At 38.1% G+C, this 27,946-nt stretch overlaps 2 protein-coding genes across 5 annotated transcripts in view; one reads left to right on the top strand and one right to left on the bottom strand.

Moving 5' to 3' along the window:
* The window catches only part of katnip (katanin interacting protein), a 43,761-nt gene extending 21,859 nt beyond the window's left edge, over window positions 1–21,902 (top strand). For all 4 annotated transcript variants that reach the window (XM_030122273.1, XM_030122270.1, XM_030122271.1 and 1 more), the window contains 15 exons: window positions 808–1,663; window positions 3,103–3,873; window positions 4,980–5,188; window positions 6,938–7,016; window positions 7,105–7,282; window positions 7,505–7,670; window positions 8,845–9,008; window positions 9,519–9,583; window positions 10,689–10,799; window positions 12,160–12,299; window positions 12,406–12,507; window positions 12,861–13,021; window positions 16,502–16,528; window positions 16,868–16,953; window positions 21,074–21,902. In XM_030122273.1, the coding sequence (XP_029978133.1) occupies window positions 808–1,663; window positions 3,103–3,873; window positions 4,980–5,188; window positions 6,938–7,016; window positions 7,105–7,282; window positions 7,505–7,670; window positions 8,845–9,008; window positions 9,519–9,583; window positions 10,689–10,799; window positions 12,160–12,299; window positions 12,406–12,507; window positions 12,861–13,021; window positions 16,502–16,528; window positions 16,868–16,953; window positions 21,074–21,132 (3,174 nt within the window). In that variant the 3' untranslated portion in view covers window positions 21,133–21,902. The remainder of the gene's footprint in view (window positions 1–807; window positions 1,664–3,102; window positions 3,874–4,979; window positions 5,189–6,937; window positions 7,017–7,104; window positions 7,283–7,504; window positions 7,671–8,844; window positions 9,009–9,518; window positions 9,584–10,688; window positions 10,800–12,159; window positions 12,300–12,405; window positions 12,508–12,860; window positions 13,022–16,501; window positions 16,529–16,867; window positions 16,954–21,073) is intronic.
* Window positions 21,903–22,869: 967 nt separating this feature from the next.
* cox6b1 (cytochrome c oxidase subunit 6B1) lies at window positions 22,870–26,357 on the bottom strand. The gene is made up of 4 exons (XM_030122277.1): window positions 26,211–26,357; window positions 25,384–25,495; window positions 24,270–24,370; window positions 22,870–23,138 (listed from the first exon to the last, which is right to left on the bottom strand). Exons 2-4 carry the CDS (start codon window positions 25,487–25,489, stop codon window positions 23,085–23,087), a joined length of 261 nt encoding a protein of 86 aa, XP_029978137.1. The 5' UTR covers window positions 25,490–25,495; window positions 26,211–26,357; the 3' UTR covers window positions 22,870–23,084.
* Window positions 26,358–27,946: the final 1,589 nt, after the last annotated feature.

Here is a 27,946-nt window from a genome sequence, read left to right as displayed (position 1 = left end):
ATAGTGGTCACTACAGTGGACAATTACTCTACAGCTTTACTCTTGTATATTCATGGGTTTTGTTGTTTTAGTTCCATATCAACCAACAGTGAACACTTATGCACCATCTCATGAACTGCAATTCATACCATTATTGTAACTTTGCTGTTCTTGATTGGTTCTTGAGTGGAAATCAATTGTTAATATTTATTTTTTGCATGTTATCTCCATGAAGTGAGTAATAACTAGTATTAGAATATGTTAAAATGTGAGAAAACATCAGATTAGCTGCATTAAACATGGTTTCATTTCACTGTTTTCATATCACTTTATGATATTGGGTTTTAAATACATGTTTCTTTGCTTCAAGAATAAAATTCATGGTGTAGCTGAGTGGACATTTTTGTAACTCCATGAAAAACAGGTTGATTAAAAAAAAAATTCAGTCACATTGGTTTTTTTTTTCATGCCTAAAGAGGAATAAAAACACTCAGGAAAAAAATCTTAATTAGGGTTCTCATAATTCATGCATGAAAGGGTTAATTAATGAAGAATTCAGATCCAAGCATAGTATTTACAGTTTATGTAGACCACAGTGAAATGTTTTAAAATGCATAATCCCATTTAAAAAAAAGCAAAATATCACTCCTTTAACTGTTTCTGTATTTAGTCTGTTTTCTTGGGTATCAGTTAAGCATGTACAAATTGCATGTGCATGTTAGCTAGTGCTAGTATTTCTTTGCTGAAAGGAAGTAGCAAATGTTGTACTGTGTAACTCTAAGTCATTTGTTTAATTAAGGTTAATGAAGACTTTTTATTTTTTTGTAGGACCTTGACATTGGTGCACGACATATAAAGCTGTACCTTAACAGCACACTGGTGTTTGAGGGTGAGCTCAAGAAAGGCTGTGGTAACCAGGTTTTTGACTACAGCACTACTGTAGACCTCCAGGACTTCCAGATCTCAGACTTGTTTTCAAGCCCAGTGTCTTCTGGACACAGTCTGCGTGGTATCAGCCCCCAGCGCAGTGATGAGAGGAAAGAGACCAGCAATATCCAGCGACACCAAAGTTCAACACCGCAGCTATCAGAGGCAGCAGGACAGGCTATGATAGACATGCAGGAGAAATCCCATACACCACTACCACCCATCACTCCCTCTCCCTTGGGGGTTTCATCTTCCGCCCGTCGGCTCTCCTCACAAAGGAACTCTTTTGATCTGTCATTCTCAGAGGAAGGCGTCTCTCACAGGCAGCAGGTGGAGCAGCCAGCAGTCATAGAGCAGACGGTCACCACCCAGCCGTCCTCCTCCCGGGTGACCCCCCAGTGGCTGCAGCCCCTGAACAGAGGAGCTCCTGAAGGCTGCGAGACCAGCAGGGAAAAGCCCCGCTGGCTGGTGCCTCAGCACTCCGCCGAGTCCAAATCCCCTTCAGTGTCATCGTCGTCAATGCTCCCAGAGCTGCCGTGTAATCCTGGACGAGTGTGCCGAGGAGTGGAGAGGACAGCAAACGGTGGACAGTGGAAGGGGGACTCTCTGGATCTGAACTGTGATCTGCTGGAGGAGCTCGGAGAGCAAAAGCCAGACAGGCCCATCAGTGGACGCAGGAGCTCATTTAGAAACACTGGAGTCACTGCGAGGCTCACTGAGGAGCAGCAGTTAAGGCCCGTTCCACTGGCAAGCACAGGTAAGGCAAAGCTCTGACACTGATGCACTGATGTATAACCTTATCGCAAATATTAGACCAAGCCTCAATTATTTCACTTGACCATCATTTTCATCTCCATTCACCAGTATAAAATACATGGAAACTAATGAAAATGACACATTTCATCACTATTTCCACCTCATTCTTTACAGTTTGACATTTGACTGGTGCTCTTTTCATTATGCCCCTGCATCTTGACATGCTTCACATTTCAGTTTTTTGTTTTTTTTGTTTTTTTTTTACAACAGTTCTGCCATGTGAATTTTTTGTTTACAAATGCTAAAAGGCAAGCAAAATACATTTACTTTCTCCTCATGTGTTCAGTGCTAATAAGTGTGTCTTCTTCTTGATTAGGTGTAATGTATGTGTATAACCAAACTATTATTATTATTATTATTATTATTATTATTATTATTATTATGTGATATACTAGTAGCATAAAATCAACAGAAAAAGACAAGTACATCATTATCGCTAATGTTTTTTTGACAATTTATTGTGTAACTGAAATTTTGTTGCTGTGTCACATGTTGGCCACAAATAGGTATTGTCGATATTGACCTTGTTGAGTGCTGTTTATTTTCAGGATAAACACAGACAAAAGTAAACATTTAACAACAAGGCACTAAATTACAGGAAAAAACAACAATATTGACTGAAAAGCTGTAGGCTGAAGCTTCAGCATATTACACCTACCCATTGTATATTATTAAAGCTGATTAGGTATAAGCCCTATAAAGCAAAATTAGAAACAAAAATCAAATCTACACCGCAAAATTTGAGGTGTACAGATTTTTGTATGTTCAATATAATAAACCAAACAGTTGACCTCAGTGTCCAGACCTTCATTCTATTAAACTGATGTTTCTCCATCTGGCCCAAATTGTATTGGCATGTTACAAATGAGACCATCTCTTTCATTAATATCCTTTTATTTGCCTGGCAAATTATTCAAGTACTTAAGGGGCTGTGTCCACCAGAGCTCCTACTTTCCTTGTCTGTTCCACTAACCTGCAGACACACTTTAAAACAGGTCAATGTGGTGCTTAAAGTGAATTTGGTTCATTTGTGGCTAAGGCCGTTTAGAGGAGTCAGAGACTGATTTCTTTTCTTTTCTTAGTTCTTTAAAGCTAATGTTTGTTTTGTTACCTCCGCCAAGGAGGTTATGTTTTTGCCAGGGTTTGTTTGTCTGTCTGTCTGTCTGTCTGTCTGTTTGTTTGTCTGTCCGTTAGTGTGCAACATAACTCAAAAAGTTATGAAATTTTCAGGGTTTGTTGGAAATGGGATAAGGAAGAAATGATTAAATTTTGGTGGTGATCGGGGGTGGGGGGGCCCACGGGGGGGGGGCACTGATCAGCCTTGGCGGAGGTCTGCGCTCTCCGAGTGCTTCTAGTTTTGTTTTTTTTTTTGTTTTCCAGAGGAGCCACTTTCATTGGTGAATGCGAGCCGGAGGCAGTATCCCCCTCGGGCCCAGCTGCACAGCCAGCAGGATGACACCCTCATGGAATCCTGGGACTCCCTCACTAAGTTCAACCAGTACCAGCGTGGACGCATCTCAAACATGGCTTTTGAGGGTGATATCTTTGATGAATTCCTCCAGCGCCAGGGCCGTGGTCCACCCTCAGTCCCAACCAACCCCTCCTCAGCGCCGAGAAGCCCACTTTCCTCCCTGACTGCTCCTCAGGGGGTGCTGGGTGAAGTCCCTGATGACGACCCCTCCATGGAGCGGGAGGAAGAGTTTGAGATCCCAGTGCTGCCTCAGGGCCAAAGGCTGGTGATCAACATCCTGTCCACCTGGGGTGATCGCCACTATGTGGGCCTCAATGGCCTGGAGGTGTTTAGTTCCAGTGGAGAGCCTCTTCGACCTGCTCACATCTGCGCCGACCCTCCAGACATTAACATTCTCCCGGCTTATGGCAAGGATCCTCGTGTAGTCACTAACTTGATTGATGGTGTTAATCGCACGCAGGATGACATGCATCTTTGGCTGGCCCCCTTCACTCCCAGTCGCAGCCACACCATCTTTCTGGACTTTGGCACCCCCTACCAGGTGGCCATGATCCGCGTGTGGAACTACAACAAATCACGCATCCACTCTTTCCGTGGGGTAAAAGAGGTGGAGATGCTTCTGGATGGCAGATGCATATTCAGAGGCGAGATTGCCAAAGCGTCTGGAACCCTGTCCGGAGGTAACAAGACTAAACAGCTGTATATATTTTTATGTTATTTTATGTCACTTTGAGTCTGAAGTTATTTTTCTCACTTGGGTGTCAAAGCAGGAAGATGAACTTTAAGCTTAAAATGCCATAAATATAATTGTCTTAAAAGTAGGGATGCACCGATACCACTTTTTTCCAGACCGAGTACAAGTGCAAGTACTTACATTTGAGTACTTGCCAATACAGAGTACCGATATGAGTACTTAATAATGCCACTTTTGAAAATGTGCTTTATTGTTGATGACATTTAATGCATTGGACTGAGCGTTTCTCAATCAATTCACCAGGGGGCACCCCTCTTAATTAACCATACATGGCCAAATACTATGAAGAAAAGTAAAGTTTTTTGAGAAGTTTTTGTCAGTAGTTTTTCTCTAACTCACACAGTTGCTCTTTGAAAAGATCTGCTATCTCCACGGTTCCTGGTGGTATTTTCCGTCTGGGTACACATCCGCAAGCACCTGGAAAACGGACAGAACTGCGTATGGAATGTAAGCAGAGGACAGACAGAACGCGCCATCCGTATCCATCTGTGTCTTTAACGTTACTTGCAGTCAGCGTTACTTTTGTTACCTTTTGAAAAGTCTCCACACTGCTGACGTTACTCTTCCGTCGTGTACCTGGTGCACTTAACTGCAAATGTCACGCTGCCGTAAGTGGTATCGGTGCGGTTGTATCTGAGTTCTTTTATGAGTATGAGTACAAGTACACACGCTGAGTATCAGACCGATACCTGATACAGGTATTGGCATTGGTGCATCCCTACTTTAAAGTGGATTCTGTATTATTAAAGTTAGTTGAAGTTTGCTGAAAATCAAACATTTGATGGCATTTATACCCTCACAAGATAAGACTCAAATTAAAAACTTTGGCTTTAGCCTCAAGTGGAAAATCAGAAGAATATAAAGCTACCAACAAACACCTTCTATCTCCCAGTGCTACTTTGTAGTCTCATCATTAACATCACCTTATCAGGCTTGTATGTGGATATGAAATAGGTCCTTATTGGTCTGCAAGTCTTAAATATAACTTGTTGAAAGCTGCAAAAACCCCATTTTCCTCTGACATCTCTCAAGGGCTGGACCAGTTTGGAGATACTATCCTGTTCACCACTGATGATGAGATCCTAGAGGCTATGTCTCGTTACGATGAAACCTTCCTCAGTGAAGACGAGGGTCCTGAAAACCTGGTGCATGAGGAGGAGCTGCAGAGGCCACGTACAGCAGATGGAGAGGGAGAGGAACGACCATTTACACAGGCTGGATTCAGAGAGGAAGACCTCACCGTAAGTACAGAGCAATAGACACACACCTCTACACACACAGTCTTGATTAGATACAGAGCTTGTTTATATCTGGACATTACTCTGTCACTTCAAGAAATATGCAACAAGTCAATTAATAGTTTTGTAGAGATACGGTTTATTGCAGTTTCTTTATTTCAGTCATTTTATTGTTGATTGTAGATATTCTGTTGCATGCTTGTATAGATTTATACATATATATGTATATGCGTCCTGAAATCCTACTTGCCACTACAGATGGATTCAGCTGTACAATAATATAATACAGGTTTCATGACTCAGCATATTGCAATACAAGCAAGATTATGTATTGCATTTTTAAAGTCTGCACCTACATTAATAGATTTTCATTTTAGAAGGGTTTTAAAATAATTGTTTTGGTGAAGTCTGTGTCTATTACAGTCTATTACTTGATGATTGGAAGTGTTTACACCATTAATGTTACAATGTGCTTGGGTAACAGTTCACTTGCTGTGACTGTAGTGAGTAGTATTATAACAACGAAAAGCCAAACTGAACAGCACAACAGCTGTTTATAGAGACAAATAGTACAGCATTGCCTATAAATCACTTGTGTCTGCATTGTCATTTGTAAGAGTCCCAGTTGTCGTCTGTCCACATTACAATGCAACCTCCATTCTTAACTAAAACAGGGTCATTGGTGTTTCCAATGGGGGTTTTTTAGGGGGCTGTGGGTCAAACATTACAAATAAAAACACAGTAGTTTGTGATGATATGATGATATGACACTGCCATATGCATAAAATCTGAGCAAAAAAACACCTTGCAGTCACAGTGGTGGAATGTTTTTATTCATTTACTAAAGTCCCTGTAAGATCACACATCATAGCACCACGTTTTGTGCAGTATTTTGAGGAATTAATAAGATAAGACTTAATTGATCCCACTATGGGAAATTTCACAGTTAACAGCAGCAACATACAACATACAAGTGCAAAGGAAAAGACAGGTAGAAAAAAACCACAAGTGAGAAATGAAATATAAAGGAAAATGAGAAATTTGGTATTTAAATAAATAGAGAATTAGAATTAAACATTTTAAAAATTTAAATAGTATTTACATATTTACATTATTTACATTGTGGTTGCACATGTACATGGTGTGATATGGGGGGGGGGGGGTTACTGTGAACTGTTCTAAAGTGATGGCTGTAGGGCTGAATGGCCTGCAGAATCGCTCCTTTGTGCACATGGGAATGTAAAAGTCTGGTGCTGAAGGAGCTGCTCAGGGCCTCTATAGTGTGGTGCAGGGGGTGGGAGGGGTTATCCATGATGGATGTCAGCTTTGCCAACATCAGTCTGTCTGCCACCTCCTCGATGGAGTCCAGCATGCAGCCTAGGACAGAGTCGTCTCTTCTTATCAGCTTATTGAGGCTCTTCCTGTCTCTGTCCGTACTGCCCACTCTCCAGCACACGATGGCAAAGTGTACTGCAGAGGCTACCACAGTGTCACAAAATGTCCGAAGCTTATTATCTTATTTAAGATCCCTTCTTTCCTCTAGACCTGTCTCAGTTAAACATGGCACTTGGGAAGGATAGTGCAAAACCAAGAATTTCACTTTGTGGGGAATGTATTTTGTATTTGCAAATGACAATGACCGTCAATTTGTTCAGCTCCACCATTCAGCTGTGCAATTGGAAATAAGATAGAAGAAGGTCCATCCACAGGGTGATACATTGATGTTTGTAATGTGTCTCTTTGTCATCTTAGCTGAAACTCCACCTCAACCCTACCTTGAGCCAGTCTGGAGACAACTTGGAACATATTCCTGGGATGTACACAGGAAAGTGTGAGTATCCTGTCACCACATGGTCCGTCATCTCTTTGTTTGCCTTTCTTGTGAGAATGCTTACAGTAAATGTCTCTCTTTGCCCCAGGCCTTAGACTAGAGCTGGTGTTGACCTGGGGTGACTCCCACTACGTGGGTCTGACAGGGCTGGAGGTGGTGGGGAAGGATGGCGAGAGTTTACCTTTGGACCTCAGTATGATGGCCGCCTCACCCAGGGACCTCAATGACCTGCCAGAGTACGGACATGATCTACGCACGATAGATAAGTACGTCACATGACACAACCTCTGTGTTAGCACTGACTGCACTGACATAATAGTAAAGACCATAGAATGTCATGAATTTCTCAGATTGTCAAAATGTAAAAATAATTCACTGATTCATCCCTGGGTAATTTTCTGTGAAAATCCAATGAAAGAAAATCCAGAAGTAGAGCAGAGCTTTTCTTTCTGTGTGGTGGAACTTGTGTGTCTGTTTTTGTCAACTAGACTTATAGACAGCCACAACATCACCACTGATGACCTGCACATGTGGCTGATCCCTTTCTCCTATGGAGAGTCTCACACCTTGACCATTACCTTCAACAAGGCCCAGACCATCGCTGGACTTCGCATCTGGAATTACAACAAGTCCCCAGAAGACTCTTACAGAGGGGTGAGTAGGGTTAGAGATGTCACAATACGATGATGATAACAATATCAGGGGCCTTCAAAAAGTTAATGGAAAAAGGACATTAAAAAAAAAACAAAATGGTTTGACGTTTATTTTTCATCATATGCTCCATCTAGGTAAACACACTACTGCAAGCGCTGACACCAGCCTTTGAGTTCATCTGTGTAACACTGAAGGCCATACAGTTTAAATCATGTCAAAGCTATGTTCTTTTTCCACAAACTTTTTGAAGCCCCCTCATAGTAGTGACAGTTGTAGTAGCAGTAGTAACAGTTGCAGTGATCCTTAAAGGAATGGGGTTTTCTGGTTGAACAAACACTGTCTTATGCTTAAAACTTTAATCGAAATTTACATAGAAAGTCACCCTTTTGAAAATAATAAAAATTATGAAGTTGCACTTCTCCATTTTGAAGTAATGTGAAGTAACAAAAAAAGGAGCAGAACCTTTAACAAAAAAACTGTCACTTTTCATTAGAAATCAGTAAATGATACTGTAGTTGTTTTTGAATAACACTTGCATTCAAAGGTGGGGTTCTGTGTTCTGTGGTATTATATGCAGTCTGATCGTCTTTAAAGCAGTCTTAAAGAATAAAATAAATTAGATTAAGTGTAAAAAAATATGCTAAATAACAGTGACACTAGCTTCAGGTATAATCAGAGATCAGTTAATGTTTTTGTTTAGTCCAAGACAGCATGGAGATATCAGATGGAGGATGGAGAATTCACACAGTGAAAATGTTTTGTTATGTACAAATTCGTATCACAATACAGAAAACAAGAAAATAACGAATTAATACTTTTTCACTGAACAACACAGAGTACATGCAACATAGTTGAGGTTCGATATTAATAAAGAAAAATGTAAATACACATTTGACCCTTTGAGAATATATGAGAAAATAAATAAAATATGAAATTACAATTCATTTCTCTCTCTTAATTTATAGTAGTAATTATAATATTTCTTCTACCTCAATTTCACAACATTAAATAGTTTAGCAGGGCTAAGTAAACTAACGGAATATATGCTGAGAAGAAATATTTAGACTTGTGAAAAAGTGGGTTTGAATGCATTTAACTAAGCTCTGTGTAAACATTAGATCACTGCTGTTGAATATAAACTACCCTTTGAGCCAAGTCATCTCCACATGTTCAGGTCAAAGTGATCCATGTGTTCATGGATGATATTGCCATCTCCCCAACGGACGGATTCCTGATCAGGAAAGGACCAGGCAACTGCCACTTTGACTTTGCTCAGGAGATCCTCTTCATAGACTTTCTTCAGACGGCCACAGATAACAAGAGCGCAGATGACTCCAGGTAACACCTGCAGGTTGAAGCTTGGAGTTAGGTCTAAACACCTACTGCTATAAATGTTATCCCGGTAAGAAAAGGTATCAGTAGGTTTTGATGATTAAACGGATAAATGTGTAATCCTTCTTGTAATTGTTTTCTCCTGATGGGAAGTTAATGAAACCAGACCATTTTAAGCTTTTCTTTACGGTCACAACATGACAAACTTCAGAAGAACATTCACAGCAGTTAGAATAGTAAAATCTTTTCAAACATTAAAATGTGTAAAATGGTGAAATTATAAAAGCTAAAAAGGTGAAACTATCAAACAGTGAAGCATTTTGTTTCATTGAATAATGTGAACTAAAAATGAAAAATGTGTCTAATCTGAAACTTTTATTACAATATTATCTAAAATTGTGTCAGGACAATTATCACTAATGTTTCATTGCTTGGGCTTATTCGCATCTTTTGGTAATATATCAGAAACTGTGAAGACGTCATTTATGATTTTATAAATGTGTTGTTTCTTTTCAGGGGAAACCCCATGAAGCCCGAACAGGCCAGCATGGACTATGAGGCTCCCATCATGCCTTGTGGGTGTATCCTTCTGACGTGGATGGTTTTGACTGTTTGGTTTCACTGCACCTTGTCAGTGTAAGAGTGACGTGAATATGATCAGACTACTGGCGGCTTTAACTGACTGTTCATTTGTTAATGAACAGATGCATGTATTCAGGCCCATTTGAATCCATCACTTTTGGAAAAACACAGACAGGCATGTGTTTTAGGAATCAGTCCATTGATCACTGTATCAGAATTAGAATACTTTATTAATCCCAGGGGGATATTTTTGTGTGTAACAGTTGCTTCATTCAAGTATAATAAAAATGTAGGTAGAAAAAAGTTATCAATGCGACAAAAAGAGAGAGAAAAAAAATAGAGCTCTAAATATACAAGAATGTATATAGCTCTGAATAGGTACATATATATACCAGATATACACAATTAGAACATCAATTTGTACAGTATGTACTAGACCATATGCTATCAATATGATAATTAAATATACATAAATAAGCATGTAAAAATTGTTGAGCGATTAAAATTATGTGGTGGCAACATGGTGGTGCAGTGGATAGCACTTGTGTCTCACAACAAGAAGGTCCTGGGTTTGATTCCGACACCAGTCAGTGGGGTTGGGACCTTTCTGTGTGGAGTTTGCATGTTCTCCCATGTCTGCGTGGGTTCTCTCCGGGTACTCTGGCTTCCTCCCACCATCCAAAGACATGCACTTATAGGTTAATCGGTTAATCTAATTTGCCCGTAGGTGTGAATGTGAGAGTGATTGTTTGTCTCTATATGTCAGCCCTGCGATGAACTGGTGAAATGTCCAGAGTGTACAACGCCTTCGCCCATAAGTAGCTGGGATAGGCTCCAGTGACTCTAGTGAGGCTAGAGTGGGTTCAGATAATGAATGAATAAAATTATGTGGTTATAATGTGGAATTAAACAGTCTGTCTGTTTAAACAGACTAGGTATCAGTCTCTCACTGAATGTGCTCCTGTGACTGAGCAGCATGTCATGGAGTGGGTGAGTGGAACATTGGCCTCTCCAGTATTATATATGAACATTGCCCACCATGTATTAACAGTGTGATCTGTATGTGTCTCTTGCTGTATGTGTTCCTTGACCTCATTCTGTCAGTCATCTTTCAGCTGCAGCTTTTAACAAACTGGGGTGATCCGTACTACATCGGGCTCAACGGCCTTGAGTTTTACGACCAGAACCATGAGAAGATCAGTCTTAGTGACAACAGTATCCTTCTGATGAGCTGCTTCATGGACTACCTCTCACCATCCTAAAGTCACTACAGCACATATATAACCTATGCACAGAATCTCACATTTGATCTGGTTTGTTCTGTCATACATGGTCTCAGTCATGTGGCTTTTTATGACAGATGAAACTGTAAAGTTAAATTATTTATTACACTGCTTTCATCACAGTTCTATGACAGATTAGAGTTTAGAAAACAAGACAAACTAAATGGTTTGAACTGTTGGAGTAGATTTGTATCAGGTACATAATCATTTTGAAAGATTGGCATTTTAATTTTACTTTTAGCTTAGATTTAATTTGATGGAGGCAACAGTAGACAAGCAATTCCTGTCTTTTGCAAGGTAACATTTTTTGACAGTTTTGTCAAAGGGGGATAGTGAGGAGTGAAGGGTTCTAGCACCTTCAGTTTTGTTGAAAAGGTTTTTACCTGTAGCAGTTGCCTGGCTCTGAAATACTTTTCCAGAGGCCTTTATTCCCTGGTTTGTAAATATGCTTATCCTTTGTTATTTTTATCTGATTTTAATCTTATCTTCGGGGTCACATTGACACAGGGAGAACAGGTGATCTTCCTCTAATCCAAAATAATAATGATTAAAACAAACTGACCAGACAAAGAGTGGGTGAATCACCTTGATACCAATTATTTTTTAAAAACACTTTAAATATTTTCTCAGACTTTACCTAACATATGTAGTATGTACATAACATTAGTTCTGCATCTCTATGAAGTAAAACATACATCTCTACCCACCTCCACACCAAATTAAAATGATAAAAACATGACTATGCTTACCATTTTGACTGATAACATATTTCATCATTTGTGTACATCCCTACAACATACCCATCATCTATATAATTGCCTCAAAAGAGGAAAATTAGACTCAAATATTTTTTGCCCCAAGCTTTTATGTGCAAATACTGTACATTATATCTCTTTAAGAAGCTTGTCGGTGCAAAACTTGTTAAAGTTTAAAGTGATCTATAAATTACGTAAACATGAAAAATAATATGTGACAGCAAGCTATTCTAAATATGCTAAATATGGAATGCACTTAAACTGATATTGATGTTATTTTTAGATGGGCCTTTTTAGGTGAAATAGGCTAAGGCTAAATACAGCGGGACAGTACATTCCCTAGCTTCTATGCTAGTTCTGTGTTCTGTGCAGGCCATGTTGACTTTAGCCTACTCTAATATTCTGATTACATCATACAACCCTCTTAAAGTAGTGACTACATAGTGTGATGGATCTCATGCATTTCTTAGAGATCGTCCATGCAAGGTATGTTCCGGTTAATAAATCATAATAAATCCTCAACATGTCATCCACCAGACATTGCTGCTTTTCCAGACAGTGTGAATGTGCTGGACAATGTGACAGGTGATGTGAGGACTCCAGATAAATTAATAGATGGAGTCAACAGCACCCATGATGGAAGGCACATGTGGTTGGCCCCAGTGCTGCCTGGACTGGTGAGGATGAGTGTGACCAACAACGAGTGGCCGTACTGCGGTCAGTTAACGTAATCACATGAAGTATTTTCATCACAGTTGTATAATATGTAGTGTGTTTTCACAGGTGAACCGTGTGTATGTCATCTTCGATCAGCCTGTGACTGTGTCCATGATCAAGCTGTGGAACTACTCGAAGACTCCACATAGAGGAGTGAAGGAGTTTGGGGTAAGCCTTCTCATCTGCTGGTGTTTTGTTTTATTGGCAGCTTTTATAGCATGTAGATGTCCAGCAGCAAACTGAGCTCACCTTTGGGTATTTAAAGCAAAGCTAAAGACCCACTTATTTACTGTTGTATATGAGCCCTGAGGTGTGTCGTTCTGAATCATATGGTGTTACGCTGATCTTAACTTGTTCTATTGCTTTTATTGGAATTGTATTTATTTAGAACTGTTTTTATTTATTTTATTTTATTAAATCTGTTTTTACTGTGCTCCAACTCTTTTATTGTTGCTGTGTTGTAAAGCACTTTGATTGAAAGCGCTATATAAATAAAATGTATTATTTCTGCCTCTGTACAGCTGCTGGTGGATGACCTCCTGGTGTATAACGGCATCCTGGACAGCGTAAGCCAAGTGGCACGAGGCATTCTGCCCACCTGTGATCCGGTGGTACCATATCACACCATCCTCTTCACAGATGACGCCTACATCACACACAGGGAGAGGAACACTGTCATCAGGTATCCTGTCTTTTTATGACACAGTTTTTGAGTCTGAATGACTTCAAGGTTACATTGCTGATATATGGAAAAATACATATTACGAGTCTGCTTTGTATCCTTCCAAAAAAAAAAAAAAGTCATAGTCACAGTTACATATAGTTTTCAGGTGGTTGTACATTGTGTCATACTTTGCACCGTTAGGGTTTCTGTGGGTTCTTAAAAGTCTAAATTTTAGGCTCAGTGCAGGATATTTTCAAGCATCCAGTAAAGAAGCTGCAGATTACTGAAGCATCAGTCCTTTAAATTTGTTTTGGAGAAAAACTGAAAGTGGTCTTATTGTAAGAGAACCAATAGTGTAATAACATACCTCCAACACACACTCACTGCACTAAGGAGCTCCATTAGTGACAGGATGAGACACCCAAAGCGTGTGAAGGAGAGGTATTGCAGGTCTTTCCTTCCTGCAGCTGTCAGGCTCCACAACAGAAAGTGCTCCAAATAATTCTGTGCAATAAACTGTATCCATATCTAACCTGTGGCATGATCATGTGCACAGCTGTAAATTGTATATAGCTTTTTTTTTATTTTTGTTTTGTCTTATTTTTGATTTTGCACTTCTTTTGGTCTTGTGTACTTTTGTGCTTTGCTGCTGTAAACCTGAAATTTCCCCTTGTTGGACTAATAAAGGCATATCTTATCTTACATACTGTACTACTCTCATCAAAAAAATTCCTCTATAAAGTCAGTCAGTCAGTAAAAAAAAAGTATTAATTACTCTGTCAATTTATAGCAATTGCTCACATTTTTTTCTGAAGACTGAAGATTATGATAATTGATATTTAACTGTAAAAATCTGATTATTTATGTGGATTCAATACAGTAGAAGCAATTTTAATGTAATGTTAAATATAGTACTTTTAAAAACAGATTTTCAAAATAAGACCAAAATCCTTGAGGTCATTAATATTAAACATTAGCTTAGAAGGTAATAATGTCTTATATGCAACAATACATATGTTCAGCAGCGAACTGGATTCCCACAATAGTCCAGTAAATGAAAAAACAAGACATTCTGCTGAGATTTCAGAATGATGATTCCATTTGACTCATTCGATCTGTTTTGTGTCATGTGACCATCATACAAATGTGCTTCGACATATGTTGCTTTGAGCTGCTTGTACTGTATGTCAGTGTGTGGTGGTAGAAGGATTTCAGTTACTCATGATTTGATTTATTTCCATTTCCATTGACCATAAACACAGAAGAAGAACAGTCACTGAGAAAGAGAGAGAGAGAGACAGAGAGAGCATGTGGTAATGGTTGAGTGATGGAGAGAGAGTGGTGAGGGACAGCAAAAAGAAAGGAGTGAATCAGAGAAATAAGACGGTATTTTCTGACCGTTTTTGTGGTGTTTACTGTTTTAAAACACCAAAAACCATACCCACACCTTCATATAACATGCAAATAATGCTGTCCAACACTGATCATGGGTCAATGCACAAAAGTACATTAATTTCATTAGGTTTTTTAAATCCCTTAATTTTGATAGCTGTAGTAATAAGTTAAAATCATGTCTGTTAATATCTCTTTCAAAAAAAAAAAAAACAACAACAGTATTTGTGAATTTAACAAGTTCTGGCTTGAGAACAGTGCTTAGTGTTTGTTTGAAACTTGCTGCAGCTGGTGGAAGGAAGCCCTCAAATTAGGACCTTTGGGTATAAAGACATAACAGTCACATGGGAAAGGTGAAAAACAAGAGGATGTATCATGTCCATACTAACATGTCTTTACCTCTGTTCTAAATGTTGACTACTGTGGATTTTTGTAGCTGTGTCTTAAAATATGAATGAGGATAGTAATCATCTGTTACTGTATTGATCAGAGAATTCCTCTTGTCTATTCCTGGAGTGGTCCTGTTGTTTAGAGCGGTTGTTGGATAATACACAGAGAAAAAAAACAAGATATCAATATATAATTTCATCAGGAGAAGAGCTGATGATAATGCTGGACGTCACGGTAACCTGAGCTACAACCAATCAATACTGAGAACCACACTTAATGATGCTGCATTATGAAAGCCTGCCACTGGCAATGGACTTAGCTCAACCTTTACCTGAGCCATTCCAAAACACTTGTAAACTGAGCTTTAATTTTGTCTCTGAAACCTGCAGAAACCTCTGATAATAAATGGAAAGTTGACATTCAGCGCCTCATATATTACTGTGATGTCACTGAACGCTAAAGGGTTCAGTAAGAATGGCATAAGAATGTATAAAAGATATATGGAATAACCAGAATATATGTTTCAAACTTAAGTCATTGTTTTTAAAGAATTGGGTTGATAACGGAATACTGCTTGTCTGTCAGTTGTTTAACAAGGAAGGTCAGTTATTTACTTATAGTGAATTTTTGTTAGAATATAAAATTCCGGTACTCCCAAGAGAATATGCAATTGTGTTTGATGCTATCCCTTCAGGTTTAAAAACTTTGCTATTTTCTACTATTAGACCTTCAACAACCATTACCCCTCAAATTGCGCAATCAGAATTATACATAGGAAATTTAGATCCATTCTTGAGTAAAAAAAACTAATAATAAATGCATTAGAGAAGTGATTCAAAGGGATACAATTTGTAAGCCAGCTTCCATCTTTTTTTGGAGTAATTTATATTCTGATGTGGAATGGGAAAAGGTATGATTATTACCAAGGAAGTTTTTTATTTTGAATAAAGTGAGAGAGGTATCTTTAAAACTGTTAGACAGGTGTTATCCAGTTAATTCAGCTTTAGTAAAGTATAGGATCAATGTCGACCCTTTTTGCTCATTTTGTCATAATTCGGATGAAACATTAACTCATTTGTTTTGGGAATGTGCCTTTTGTCAAATTTTTTGGTGTGATATCAATCTTTTTTTAAATAGAAAACTGGATATTTCTTTTAACTTCAAAATTGAAGATATTTTATTTGGTTTCTTTATTACTGATTTGCCTGTTCGGAAAGTGTTTATTCTTAATCTCATTTCCTTATTAGCCAAATTTCATATACATGCAAATAATTTGCCAGTCAGAAACCCAGCTATGTGGTCTTTAAATCTTATTTAAAATCCTACCTAGACACACTTAACTTTTGCACTAACCCTAAAGCTGTGAAGACTAAAGCCTTATGTGACAAATTTAAGTTGTAATTTATTTATTTATTTTTATTTTATTATTTTATTTTATTTTTTGTTTTTTTCTCTTGTTTATTCCTTTACTTTTATTTATTTAATTTACTTACCTATTTATGTTTTTGTATTTAATTTCTTCCTGCCTCACCTCGAGCATTATGCTTTTCTCCATGCCATGTTCTGGTCTATGTGTATATGGTATTATGTAAGTAAAGTATTAGAAAAAAAAAAAAAAAAGAATGTATAAAAGTGTAAATCTTTTATATTGACCAAGGTGAGACATGTCCAAAGTGGTAGTTTGTTTTAAATAGTCCTTGCTCTTCTCTACTTCAGCCCCCGTGGCAGAAGACACCACCAACAGTGAGTAACAGAGTCTTGACAGCCTCGTGTCAGCACCTCCCTGTGGTCAATCCCTGTAATGAAGACTCCTCCAGTGCCTTCAGCTGTCCCCCAACCATCCCACACTCTCCCCACACGCTTGACTTGTAATGCCTGACCCCCCCACCCTTCCTCCCTCCCCCTTTTCTCTGTCCTTCGTTTTCTCTTTAGCTCCATCTCTGGTCTCAAGGCCTGGACCCCGCTGGCTTCAAGCTTTGTTATCAGTCAGCCCTCCATTTTGTGTTGTTCCCTGTTCCAAGTTCCCGTAAACGTGTCTTAACATCTAAAGTTGTCTATGTGTGTCTTGTTGCTTTGTTGCAGTAATTATGTGGAGGATCAGGATGTAAAGATGACCAATGAGAACCAGATTGTCCATCACAACAAGAAGAAGCAGACGGCAGATCCAGGTGAGTGACGGACATTCAGACTCAGCTCGGGGCTTTGAGGATTTTAGGATTAAAAGATCAGATCGAATGATATAAAAACAGTGAAATAATCCCAAAATTGAGTCACTGAAACAGAAAAATTAAAGGAGTGATATTTTGCTTTTTTAAATGGAATTATGCATTTTAAAACATTTCATTGTGGTCTACATAAACTGTAAATGCTCTGCTTGGGTCTGAATTCTTCATTAGTTCAACTCCATAGGTCCATCTTCAACCCTATTTCTGAGTAATGACACCAGAAAGGTTGTTTTGAGCGCTGGCCCTTTAAATGCAAATAAGCCACTTCACCCCCACCCCCCACCCCCTTCCCCTTCAGCCACTTATGTTCGTTAATACAACCTACAACTGAACATTTTAGATAATCAACTTGAAGTTTGGACATATTTTCAGTATGGACTACAACTGCTGCTGCTGACAAACAATTATGTCTTACTCGAAGAAATATTTGTTGGAAGTCTTGGCCTTATATGTGCAAATGTTGTGACGTAACTAGTTATAAAATGTAACAAATTAAGCAGGAATTAAAACAGGTTGTAGAAATCCACTTGATTTTTGCCGAAATGAATATAAAGATGGCTTTGCATCACCTGGAGGGTTCAAATTTAAACTTTATGAGCTGTTAGGGTCCAAATACACAAATAAATGAACCAAAGACTAATAAAAGTGGGTTTAGCAAAATATGACCTCTTTAAGTTAAAATGTAATCACAAATGCTAGCTGGTAAACCGTTGAAGACCTAGAACAGGGGTAGGCAACTCCAGTGCTCGAGGGCTGGTATCCTGAATGTTTTAGATATTTCCCTCTTCCATCACACCTGGAAGCCATTACATGGTTATCAGGCTTCTGCAGAGGTTGATGATGAGCTGATTATTAATTGAACCACGTGTGCTAGGAGAGGGAAATATTTAAAACATGCAGGATACCGGCCCCCGAGTACTGGAGTTGCCTACCCCTGACTTACAACTATTATTGGAATTACCAAAGAGATTTGTCTCTAAATTTAAGTGATTTATTGTCATTTAGTCTAATTTATCAATTTTTAGTGAAAGTCAGGTATTTTCCTGTATTTACATGTTCATAAAAGCACAGAGTAAATTCAAAGGCTATTGACAAAAATTAAGAAAAAGTTTTCAAAAAAATATGTCATCAACTGAACATAAAAAGTAGATATCAAACTGGAAGAAAATCCAAGGCACTCTCTTTAAACACTAAAATGCCTTTATTAACATGGCACGGTCATATCTAGACTAGAAGGGTCTAGATAAGACCGTGCCATGTTAATAAAGGCATTTTAATGTTTAAAGAGAGTGCCTTGGATTTTTCTTTCAGTTTGATATCTACTTTATGAATCCCTTTTTCCAAAGAGCACCTCGAACAAACTCTTTTTGGTCCGAGAAGCATTCCTTCCCTTGAATTTTTTTAACATAAAAAGTGTTACCAAATGGGTTTTAATAGTGAATCAATGTTGTAGAAGATGGCAGTGTTTATACGTTCATTACGGAGCCTCTGAACGTCCAAATGGATCATATCTGATGACCAGGAAAAGATGACATTAACTGCATTTTACCTGTATTATTTACATGTATTGAATGGATTAGTGGATCAAAAGTTGTTAAATATTTTAGATCAGCAGGTGCTTTTGGTCAACAGCAGATGTTTAGGTCTTAAAGCAGTGGTTCCCAACCTTTTTTGGCTCGTGACCCCATTTTAACATCACGAATTTCTGGTGACCCCAGACTTTCAAAATGGAGACATTTTTTTGCTAAAATTAATTTGTTTTTGATCATGTAATAGTTTGCTATACTATGTTGCACATAAACTATACTATGTTGCACATAAACGTTAATTTATGTTGTACATAAACATTAATTTTAGATGGCATTTAGTCTATATAATGTATATTATTATGGACGAAGGCAGAAAAGCCAGGTGTAGATTACTGCACAAAGTGAGAATTTTACTTTCCTTGGTCAGGATATGTACAGTCAGTCCAGCTTGGATTTACAAGGCTGACAATTAAAACTGAACCAACAATAACTCAAACTATGAATTATGAAAGAGCTGCAGCATCTGAAACCGACCACAATGGACATTTGAAAGATAAACAGTACCACAGTGCTTCAGTTTCAGCTTCAGAGTTTGTCATGTTTTTTATGTATTGTGATTGTCTCTGTCAACTCATCATATATTTTTTATTAGTATGTTGGTTTTTTTTTTTAATCAATTACTAGGAATTTCAGGCAACCCCATTTGAATTCCCCATGTGGGGTCCCAACCCCAAGGTTGAAAAACACTGTCTTAAAGGGTTAAAGTGGGGTTTAAAGGGCTAAAGATGCAGTATTGGGTCAAATTTAGAAATTCAATGAATGAGCGATAGAATGTTGTATTTTTATGTCTGAAGCAGATGATTTCCAAAAATTTGTAGCCCAGTGTTGAAGCTGTAATATGGAACATTTCCACTTAAGAATACCCCAAAACAATGAGGTCTATGTTATGGATTCTGTCGACTGGTGGATGTACCTTGTATAGACACTAATTTCTGGCTGTGCAGTCCTTAGATCAGATGATTAGAAACTGTCAACATCAATGACCATTTTACCATTTTCAGAAACTGAAAAAAAAAACAAGTACGAGAAAGAAAGTCACACATTTGAGGGATTTTTCAGTATCGGCTGAAGTTGATTCTGAACTCAGTTGGACTTTTTACAGTTAGGCTGATGTTCTGTTCCACTTTTATTGACTAATGACTTTCAGTTTGATGTTCAGTCATTCACATTTATTTATTTAGGTGTTTATTACTGGGACTTAGTTGTTCAGTTCAACACTTATAGTTTCTAATAAAGTCAAGGATTTCAGACACGCATAATGACTTTTAGTGTGAGGAGCAGGGATGTGTTTTCATGCTGTAGAAAATACCTCTGTACCCTGTGATGCCCCCAATTTTGTTTAATCACGGGGTTTTTCAAGCAGGTTTAGGTGGGTTAAATACATGATTGACAGCTGTAATTACCAATCACTGATCGGATTCTGTCAGATGTGACCTGGAGGTGACTCTACTGTTCTACTCTGTCTTAACATGGGGAACTTGGAAAAGTGACACCACTTTTCCATAACAATATGAATTTGTATTTTTGTATTTTTGTTCTGGTGTTTCTTCCTCTGGATTTCAGCTCCTTCAGCTTAAATCTCAGACATTAAATGGTGTAATAACACAGACAGTAAGCAAGTACAATTTAACTAGTTTGCCTCCCTATTTCAGAGTGTAACTAAGCATCATGTCATTTTTACTCATATTAACCCATAAAGATCCAGTGTTACTTTTATGGCAGTTCCCAAATGAATTTTTCTCTGTATATAATCTTTCACAAGTCATTTATCACCATTTATTATATTATCCCCACTTTTTTTCCAGTATAAACCATGCATTTTCCTATATTTAATTCATTGATCATGTACATGTTCATGAAAACTTAAAGTAAATTTAAAGATTATTATTTTAAAACAGAGAAAACTGTAAGATCTATCATTAACTGACCATAAACTAAGTGTGTCCATCCACTGTCATTGATCCAGCTCCATGGGTTTTACTGGTGAATCAGTGTTGTACAAGATAACGGTGTTTCCTCGGTAACTACAGAGCCTCTGAACGTCCAAGTGGGTCATATCTGATGACTATGAAAAGATGGCAAACTGTATTTTACACCAATTATTTGCATGGATTGATAGAATTAGTGGATCGATAGTTATTAAACCTTTTAGATCAGTAGATACTCTTGTTTGCTGGTGGCTGTTTGGGTCTTTATGGGTTAATGTGACTTGGAGTTATTTTGTTCAAATGAAAAAACATGATATGAATATGTCACTAAAAGTATCATGAACACAACTTCAACACATTAACGTATCTGTAAACAAGTTTTTTTATATGAGTCATGTCAGATAAATGTCATCAGCAGTGGTGTGAAAAAAAACGACTCCCATGATCCCATGCTCCTTGACAGTGTGTTACTCGCTGTAACGTCTCTTATTGTTTTGACTCAGATACCGCTGTCATGTAAAAGCTTGTTTTTCTGCCTCATTGCAGCTCTTCGACCTAAAACCTGTATGACTGACGGCGGCAAACATGGAAAGAGGAGGTACTGACTGTCCGACTGATGGACTCATTCTACAAACAGAGGAGCAGAAAGGGGGGGCAATGGTCCACTGTTTCATCTGTCTTTCTGGTGGGTGATTTGGTAAAAATAAAAAAAAATTAAAAATAATCCTTTACATTAAGTCCCAAAGCAGCACCAGTGACACTTTGTCAACACTGAAGAAGACAGATCTTACACAGACCACAGTATGTTTTCACACACAGTGAACTCCACTTTATGGTTGGATTACTCCCCCTGGTCTTCGTTGTGAAAACACACCCGACAGATATGTTATTCTGAACACGTACTGTACAGTCACCTTAGTTCACCCCTCCCACAGTGCCAGGAGAAACCTGCGAGGCTGCATTTTTCCAGCCCTATTACTGTGCCTAGTACTCTACACTATATCTGTGGCTGCTACTTGTGACTTTTGTGCTGCCTATTTATTATTAAATGCTGCTTTGTGGTGTGTAAGTACTCAAAAAAACAGCAAAAAAAAAAAAAAAAGCTCAGAGGCCACATGGATACACACTGCTATCAGCATGTGGCCGACGCTACTTTTATTAACGAATTTTACCCACTGACGAGCCTAATGAGAGCAGATCAGCGCTCCCGCCACTGCACCACCCAACCGTAAGGCTATGCAGACACTCATTTCTATCTACAAACTATTTATATCTGTGGGCTAATTTATTTCAAAGCCTAATGCTTTTACTTAGGGAAGTGCTTTGGAAGATTTATACACAGATGGCATAAGCGGTACAATTGCAGTTGAAAAAAGTAAACTTCAGTGATTGACTTTCATACATTTTAGCTCAGATATAATGAAAATAGAAGCTAAATCTCCAAACTTTGACATATTTGGCTCTAGAAAATGAGATTAGCACTTTTTTCTGCTTTACACCAAGTAAGAAAAATTGTTTGCAATCCAAGTGACCTTTATAGAAGTTGCATTTTAGGGGGTTAAATGGTGTTTTTTTTTTTTTCTTTTTTTTTCAAGGCAAACATTTCTTGAGCCTGTAAAATCAGAAATTAGGGTGGAAATAGTAGAAATTTACCAGATTAGATTGAGACAACAGGCAACTTCTTATATGCAAATAATATAAAACTTACCTCAGATTGAGAAAACCGATCTTTACAAAGGGACACTAATGGTTCTACCTTCACTCTAACACTTAATAGTCGGTAGGTGTTGTGCTATTTATTCACTTAGTATTTACTATATCTTCTTGCATGGGAAATTCTCTTCAGCATCAGCCATCGTTGTCACCTCGAAGCGTTGGATACTTTTCATTTGGAAGAGTTTTAACAGCTTCGTCGAGCCTCATTCTACGCCATTTCAGACTCCTCACACAATACGAGGAATTATCTATGAAATGCAGTTTTATGTATTTAAGTTCAACATGTTCACAATAGCAACAATACTCATTACTCTGTAACTCAGTCCTGCTCTGTGGGGTGTTGGAAACTGTTGTACATGTGACATTTAGTGTTTTACAATATTTAATTATTTTTCTAATCTCGATTAAATATGTATATTTGTCGTAGGGTTTATTTGAATCAATAAAAACCTTGAATTATCTTTCATCTATTAGTTTTCTCTTGTTTTCTGAAATGAAGCTGAACAGTAAATCAAAGCTCTTTCATTGTGGGTAAATGACTTTCCTCCAGTGTTTAGATATCAACTCTTAACTCTCCTGGGATGTAAAAACTCAGTGTAAAAATAAAGAAACCAAGACATTTGTACTCCATAAATATATCCTGAGATATTTTAATACAGACTCTGCTGTACATTTATCAGTATTTGTAAGGAATGAATATTTAGATACAGTGTGCTCCATACATCAGAGCATCAGTAAAGGAACAGTGGTTTCAGAGCCACTCCCTCTTCAACTACTTCTACAAACAGTTTGCTGTCAAGGTTCAATCTTTGCAGCTGCGAATGAGAAGAGGCCACTCTTTTTAGACTTTTCCCGGAAAGGTCCCTTCTCCTCGCTGGTCATCCCATTTCTGGACCTGAGGGGCATGTAAAGTATACATTTTTGTGAGAATTCTTTTTAATTGTACTATTCACAGAATTTCAAAGCAAATCCATCCAAATGTGTGTGTAAAAGTAAAGACAGTAAACTTAAACCATGTTTTATATGCCTACTATGTGCACCCATGAGCAGACATGTTCTGCAGGTTTTTCTTGTCTTACTACAGGAATTTTGGCACAAACCGCCCCACAGCTTTAAGAAGAATAGTTTGACTTTTATTAGCAGGTGGAATGACCAAATGTGTGAAAAATGTCCCATTTGTTTCCAAGGTCATGTTTATTTATATAACACATTTAAAACAATGCAAAGTGCTGTACAAAGTTGTAGATAAAAATACAAGATATGCTAAAACTAGTAAAAATAAGAATATATAAAACTGATAAAAACAGATATACAATAATAGGATAAATAGCTTAATGGGTATACTGATATTTCTTATGGTATTTATGACCTTTTTTTGTGTTTTTCCTGATTTTGCACTGTATGTTCCTTGGATGAGAGACTCTTGGATGTATTCAAATCCTTTCTTATAAAAATATCGCAGTTACTGGAGACTGTTTACCACCACAACAATATATTTACCACAAATAGAACCATGTCTGTTCTCTTCCAGACTGTGACTTCCAAAGCCCAGAGACTGGCAGAACTTTAACCATGAGCCTCAGAGTCACATTAGTTCCATCAATGTCTGCTCATTTAAGTCAGAAACACCAGCTGTGTTATGAGTTTAATCCAGAGTGTATCATCTGTGATAGTTGGACTTCACACCTTCACTATAAACAATCCTTCAAATAATGGAACAGATTTTATTTTTGAGGAATAGGCTTAGGAGATAAATAACCCAAAATGGGCCAAACTGTCATCTATTTTTGTGAGGCAGAGGATTAATTTAGAAAGGGGATCTGTCGTCTCTAATTTTGGACTAAAACTCTGGATTCTCAGGACAGAGGGGTCTCAGGAATGTGATGAACGATAAAGGTTTCTGAACTCTGCCAAACAAGCTCAGCCCACATCAGTGAAAAACACTGTGTACAGCAGAATCAACTCGCCCGTGTTTGTGGAAGACATTTATCTCATGAAGAAGCTCAGATGTGGAAAAAGTATTTACCCAGGAGAGAGGGCAGATGGATTTATAGACCCTTTGATACCAGTCGCAAGGAGCAGTGTCGACGCCTTTAGCCTCCAGAGCTTTCTGACAGCGGTGGAAGTCTGTTCATAGACAAACAACAACAATGAATATGTTAAAAAAAAAAAAAAAAAAAAAAGAACCAAAAAAAGCACAGCCTGTCATCTGTGAGTGGCCTAAATCTCCTGGATTATGAACAAACAAGGTCAGAGGTCATGACCTTTAGAGACCTTGGCCCAGCCGTCCTAGATTAGGACAAGGACACATCAGTCACTAGAGCACTTTCACCAGCATACGTCTCTGTGTAATGTTATATTATTAGGATGACCTGGTATCACACTGTCTGAGTGTGGACAGTGGTTTATCCTTCATTGCACTTCTCACATATTGAGACAATATGAGTTCAAGCTGGTTTAAGACAGCTTTACATAGAAGTGTGTGCACATTTTAATTCAGTAATTTCCCTTTGGCTACTGTTATGTGAATATTAGTGTCAAAGTTGTGAAGGTCACATGTTACTCACTGATTAGGTATTCTGTTTGAAACATTTGATTACTTTTTTTTTTTTTTTTTTACATTATGTTTTTGGACAGCGATCAAACCTAATGGGACTAATGTATGTAGTTCAGAGTGTATTTTAGCCAATTCCCATAAAATTACTAAATATTGAAACTAGAGGCTATTATCTTTCAAATGAGGTGTCATTGGTTAAATTTTGGCCATGCAATTCTTCAGTTATAAACTTTGGAACTTGGTAAAATTAACATAAAATAGGTGGGAAGGGACGGGTTAATGCTTTTTATTTTCAGCAAACGGAGAAAATGCTTAATAGTGACAGCAAAAATGTTTGGATCAACAGTATATGGCTGATCTCATTGGCTTTAATCTATGATCTGAATGACAACTGAACAGATTCTGGGCTTATTTTTGTTCTTTTGTTAGTTAGACATTACATCAAAATGTATATCTGTACAGTTTAGGATTTGGTCATCATCCTATTCTATTCTATTCTATTCTATTCTATTCTATTGGCATTACAGAGATGCCTGGACCCCACATATGGGCTAACTGTTTTGACCTGGACCAGCCCTCTTACCCAGATAGTTGGACCAGCAGTTCCTGGTCTGGTTCTGGTTCGGGAATCTGGCGTCGAAGGGCGCAGTGCGATAATGTTCAAGTTTGGTTTGAATGTCCTCAGCCATTTTAACCTGTGTCAAGTGAACATCAGAGCACATCCTGTTTGTGTGTTTGTCCGTCACAGAGCCATCCATCCATCCATCCATCCATCCATCCATCCATCCATCCATCCATCCATCAGGTTTTGAAATGTCAGGTGTTTAAATGAGCGGACACCTGACATGCGCAGAACACCACCTTCTACCACAGGGCTGTTTTTGGGTCGGATTTTAGAGGTTCTGCCGCATGCGGCAATTCGGACGTTTCTAGAAATGTCTTTGGTTCCAGTAAAGGCTTACATTTCAGAGTGCGTAAAAAATAGTATGGTATGAGATCACAGCCGACAGGTATTAAAAAGAAAAGTCTTATAATCGTCTCACTGCAAAAGTAAATAGGTAACACAGGTGTTAAAGGATATTGGCTGATAGCTTATCAATAGCTGTGTCCTCTAGGCCTGTAGGTTATGGATATTACCTCCAAATATGTCACTCTCTGTTTCTATTTGCGCACACAGGTGATTCTACTCATTTCTTTTTACTAATATGAGTCGGTATGTGATAATAAAAACTATAAATTCAAAGTAATGTCGCTTTCAGAGAAGACGGTGGATCCTTCCTTTATAACCACCCTATTCTGTCCTAATGCACGCGCCACTCCTGTAAAATACACATTAATGACTATTTTGTCCAATTCATCCTGAAAATATCCTGATAAAAATTAAATGAAGTAAATGCAGTTGGACGTTACCTTCAGTGCAGTCTCTGGCTCGAGCTCAAAGTGACTTGTCTCGCGGACGGTGAAAGTCTGTCGTTGATCTGATCCACACTATGCGCTCCACGCGTGACGCGCGCGCGCTCCGGTCTGAAGAAATTGCAGCCGTGCAGCCCTATCATAACGGTATGGCGGACTCGGGTCACATTGAACCGACAGAAACACTCAAACGCATCAGGTCAGAGCTCACAGTGGGGATGTCAAGTCCAGGAGGAGCCGCCACCGGCAGAAACACCACAGGAGCACGAGACAGTGTTTCAAATATTTATTTCATTTTTCATACGTGAAGTCATGTTTCAATGCGGAAGTATTCTGCCAGGGTGGACTTAGTTAATCATTAATAGTTGTTTGCCCAGTATTAAAGGTTTACCAGGTCGGTCATTAGGGTTTACACTGTTTTAAAAAAGAGAATTAAAACAGCGTTTATTTCCTGTTATTTTCTATTCCGGTTGGCACGCGGGCAAAAAATTACCGCATAAAATTGCCCAATTTGTCCAAAACATAAACCAGCTGTTTTGGAATTACAGCACATGGCTTTTAGGAAATATAATGAACCATGATAATAAAAAGCTAAGGAATAATTGTAATAAAGAGCGCATAGACTTGTTGAATGTAAATGAGGCTCTGTTTGTGTATCTTGTGTTGTTCTGTTGTGAAATACATCATCTGTCCTTAATCTCCCTCCTGTGATAAACATAGTGTATCCTCATGATGACCCCGCAGCCTGCTCTTATTGGCTGGATCATGTTGCTCTCTTCGCTCCCTCCTCTTCAGTTTAACTGCATTTTCCATACGTTTCCAACTAACAGCAGCAGGTAAACTGGTGTTAAATGCTCTGTTATTCCATTGCTTCCATAAAAGGAGTGGGATTCCTTTACTACAGTCAGTCCAGGAGGGAAGCAGTATGAGCCACGTCTGCGTCATGGTTAAAAAAAAAAAAAAAAAAAAAAAAAAGGACGCACCGTTTTAATTCCGGGCGTCAAATGTATGGGACGACTCTTGATACGTGACTGACTTCAATACATCCATGGACCGCGACACACACCACTCAGCCCAGCCCAGACTGTTCCTCACTGCGCATGTCCGCTGGTTTTATGTTGGTGCTGTGTCTTCATCTGGACACAAGATGGCGACAGATGGTTGAATGTATGCGGAAACTGCCGCGGTGGAATCTAACTGAAGTACAGGATACTTGTGTTTAATTTACACAAGTTCATCGAGTTAAAACTCTCTACACTATATCTCAGATGTATATATTATACTTTATACTCAGCTACATTTGCTCACTCATTAGATTTCAGATTACAGCTTTCATTCATTCCCTTCCTGTCCGTTGAACACTACATAGAATTAAATTTATGGATGTTATATAAAGTGTTCATTTATGGGTTATAAAAACTAAATTAACTCTTTAAAACCCCTCTAGGATTAGCTGCACTGTAAAATTGTGACCACTTCATTAAAAAAATTCATGACAACAAAGTGACATCTAAAACTACTGCGTATATTTAATGTCGTGAAACAATTCAAATGTATTACTAAATGTAAATGTATTACTGTGAAATGCATTACTAAATAATTAACAAAAATAATTTAGATTTACCAATTCCTACACATCTGCATTATCACTAAATTATAAGATTAAGTTTAGATTTGATTCATTAAAACAGTATTATAAGTAACAAAAATGTACATAAAAATAATCCAAGTAT

The sequence above is a fragment of the Sphaeramia orbicularis genome, chromosome 19, assembly GCF_902148855.1.
Source record: "Sphaeramia orbicularis chromosome 19, fSphaOr1.1, whole genome shotgun sequence".
Classification (NCBI taxonomy): Eukaryota; Metazoa; Chordata; class Actinopteri; order Kurtiformes; family Apogonidae; genus Sphaeramia; species Sphaeramia orbicularis.
Note: the sequence above shows the minus strand (reverse complement) of the source record. Positions and strands in the feature narration are given on the sequence as shown.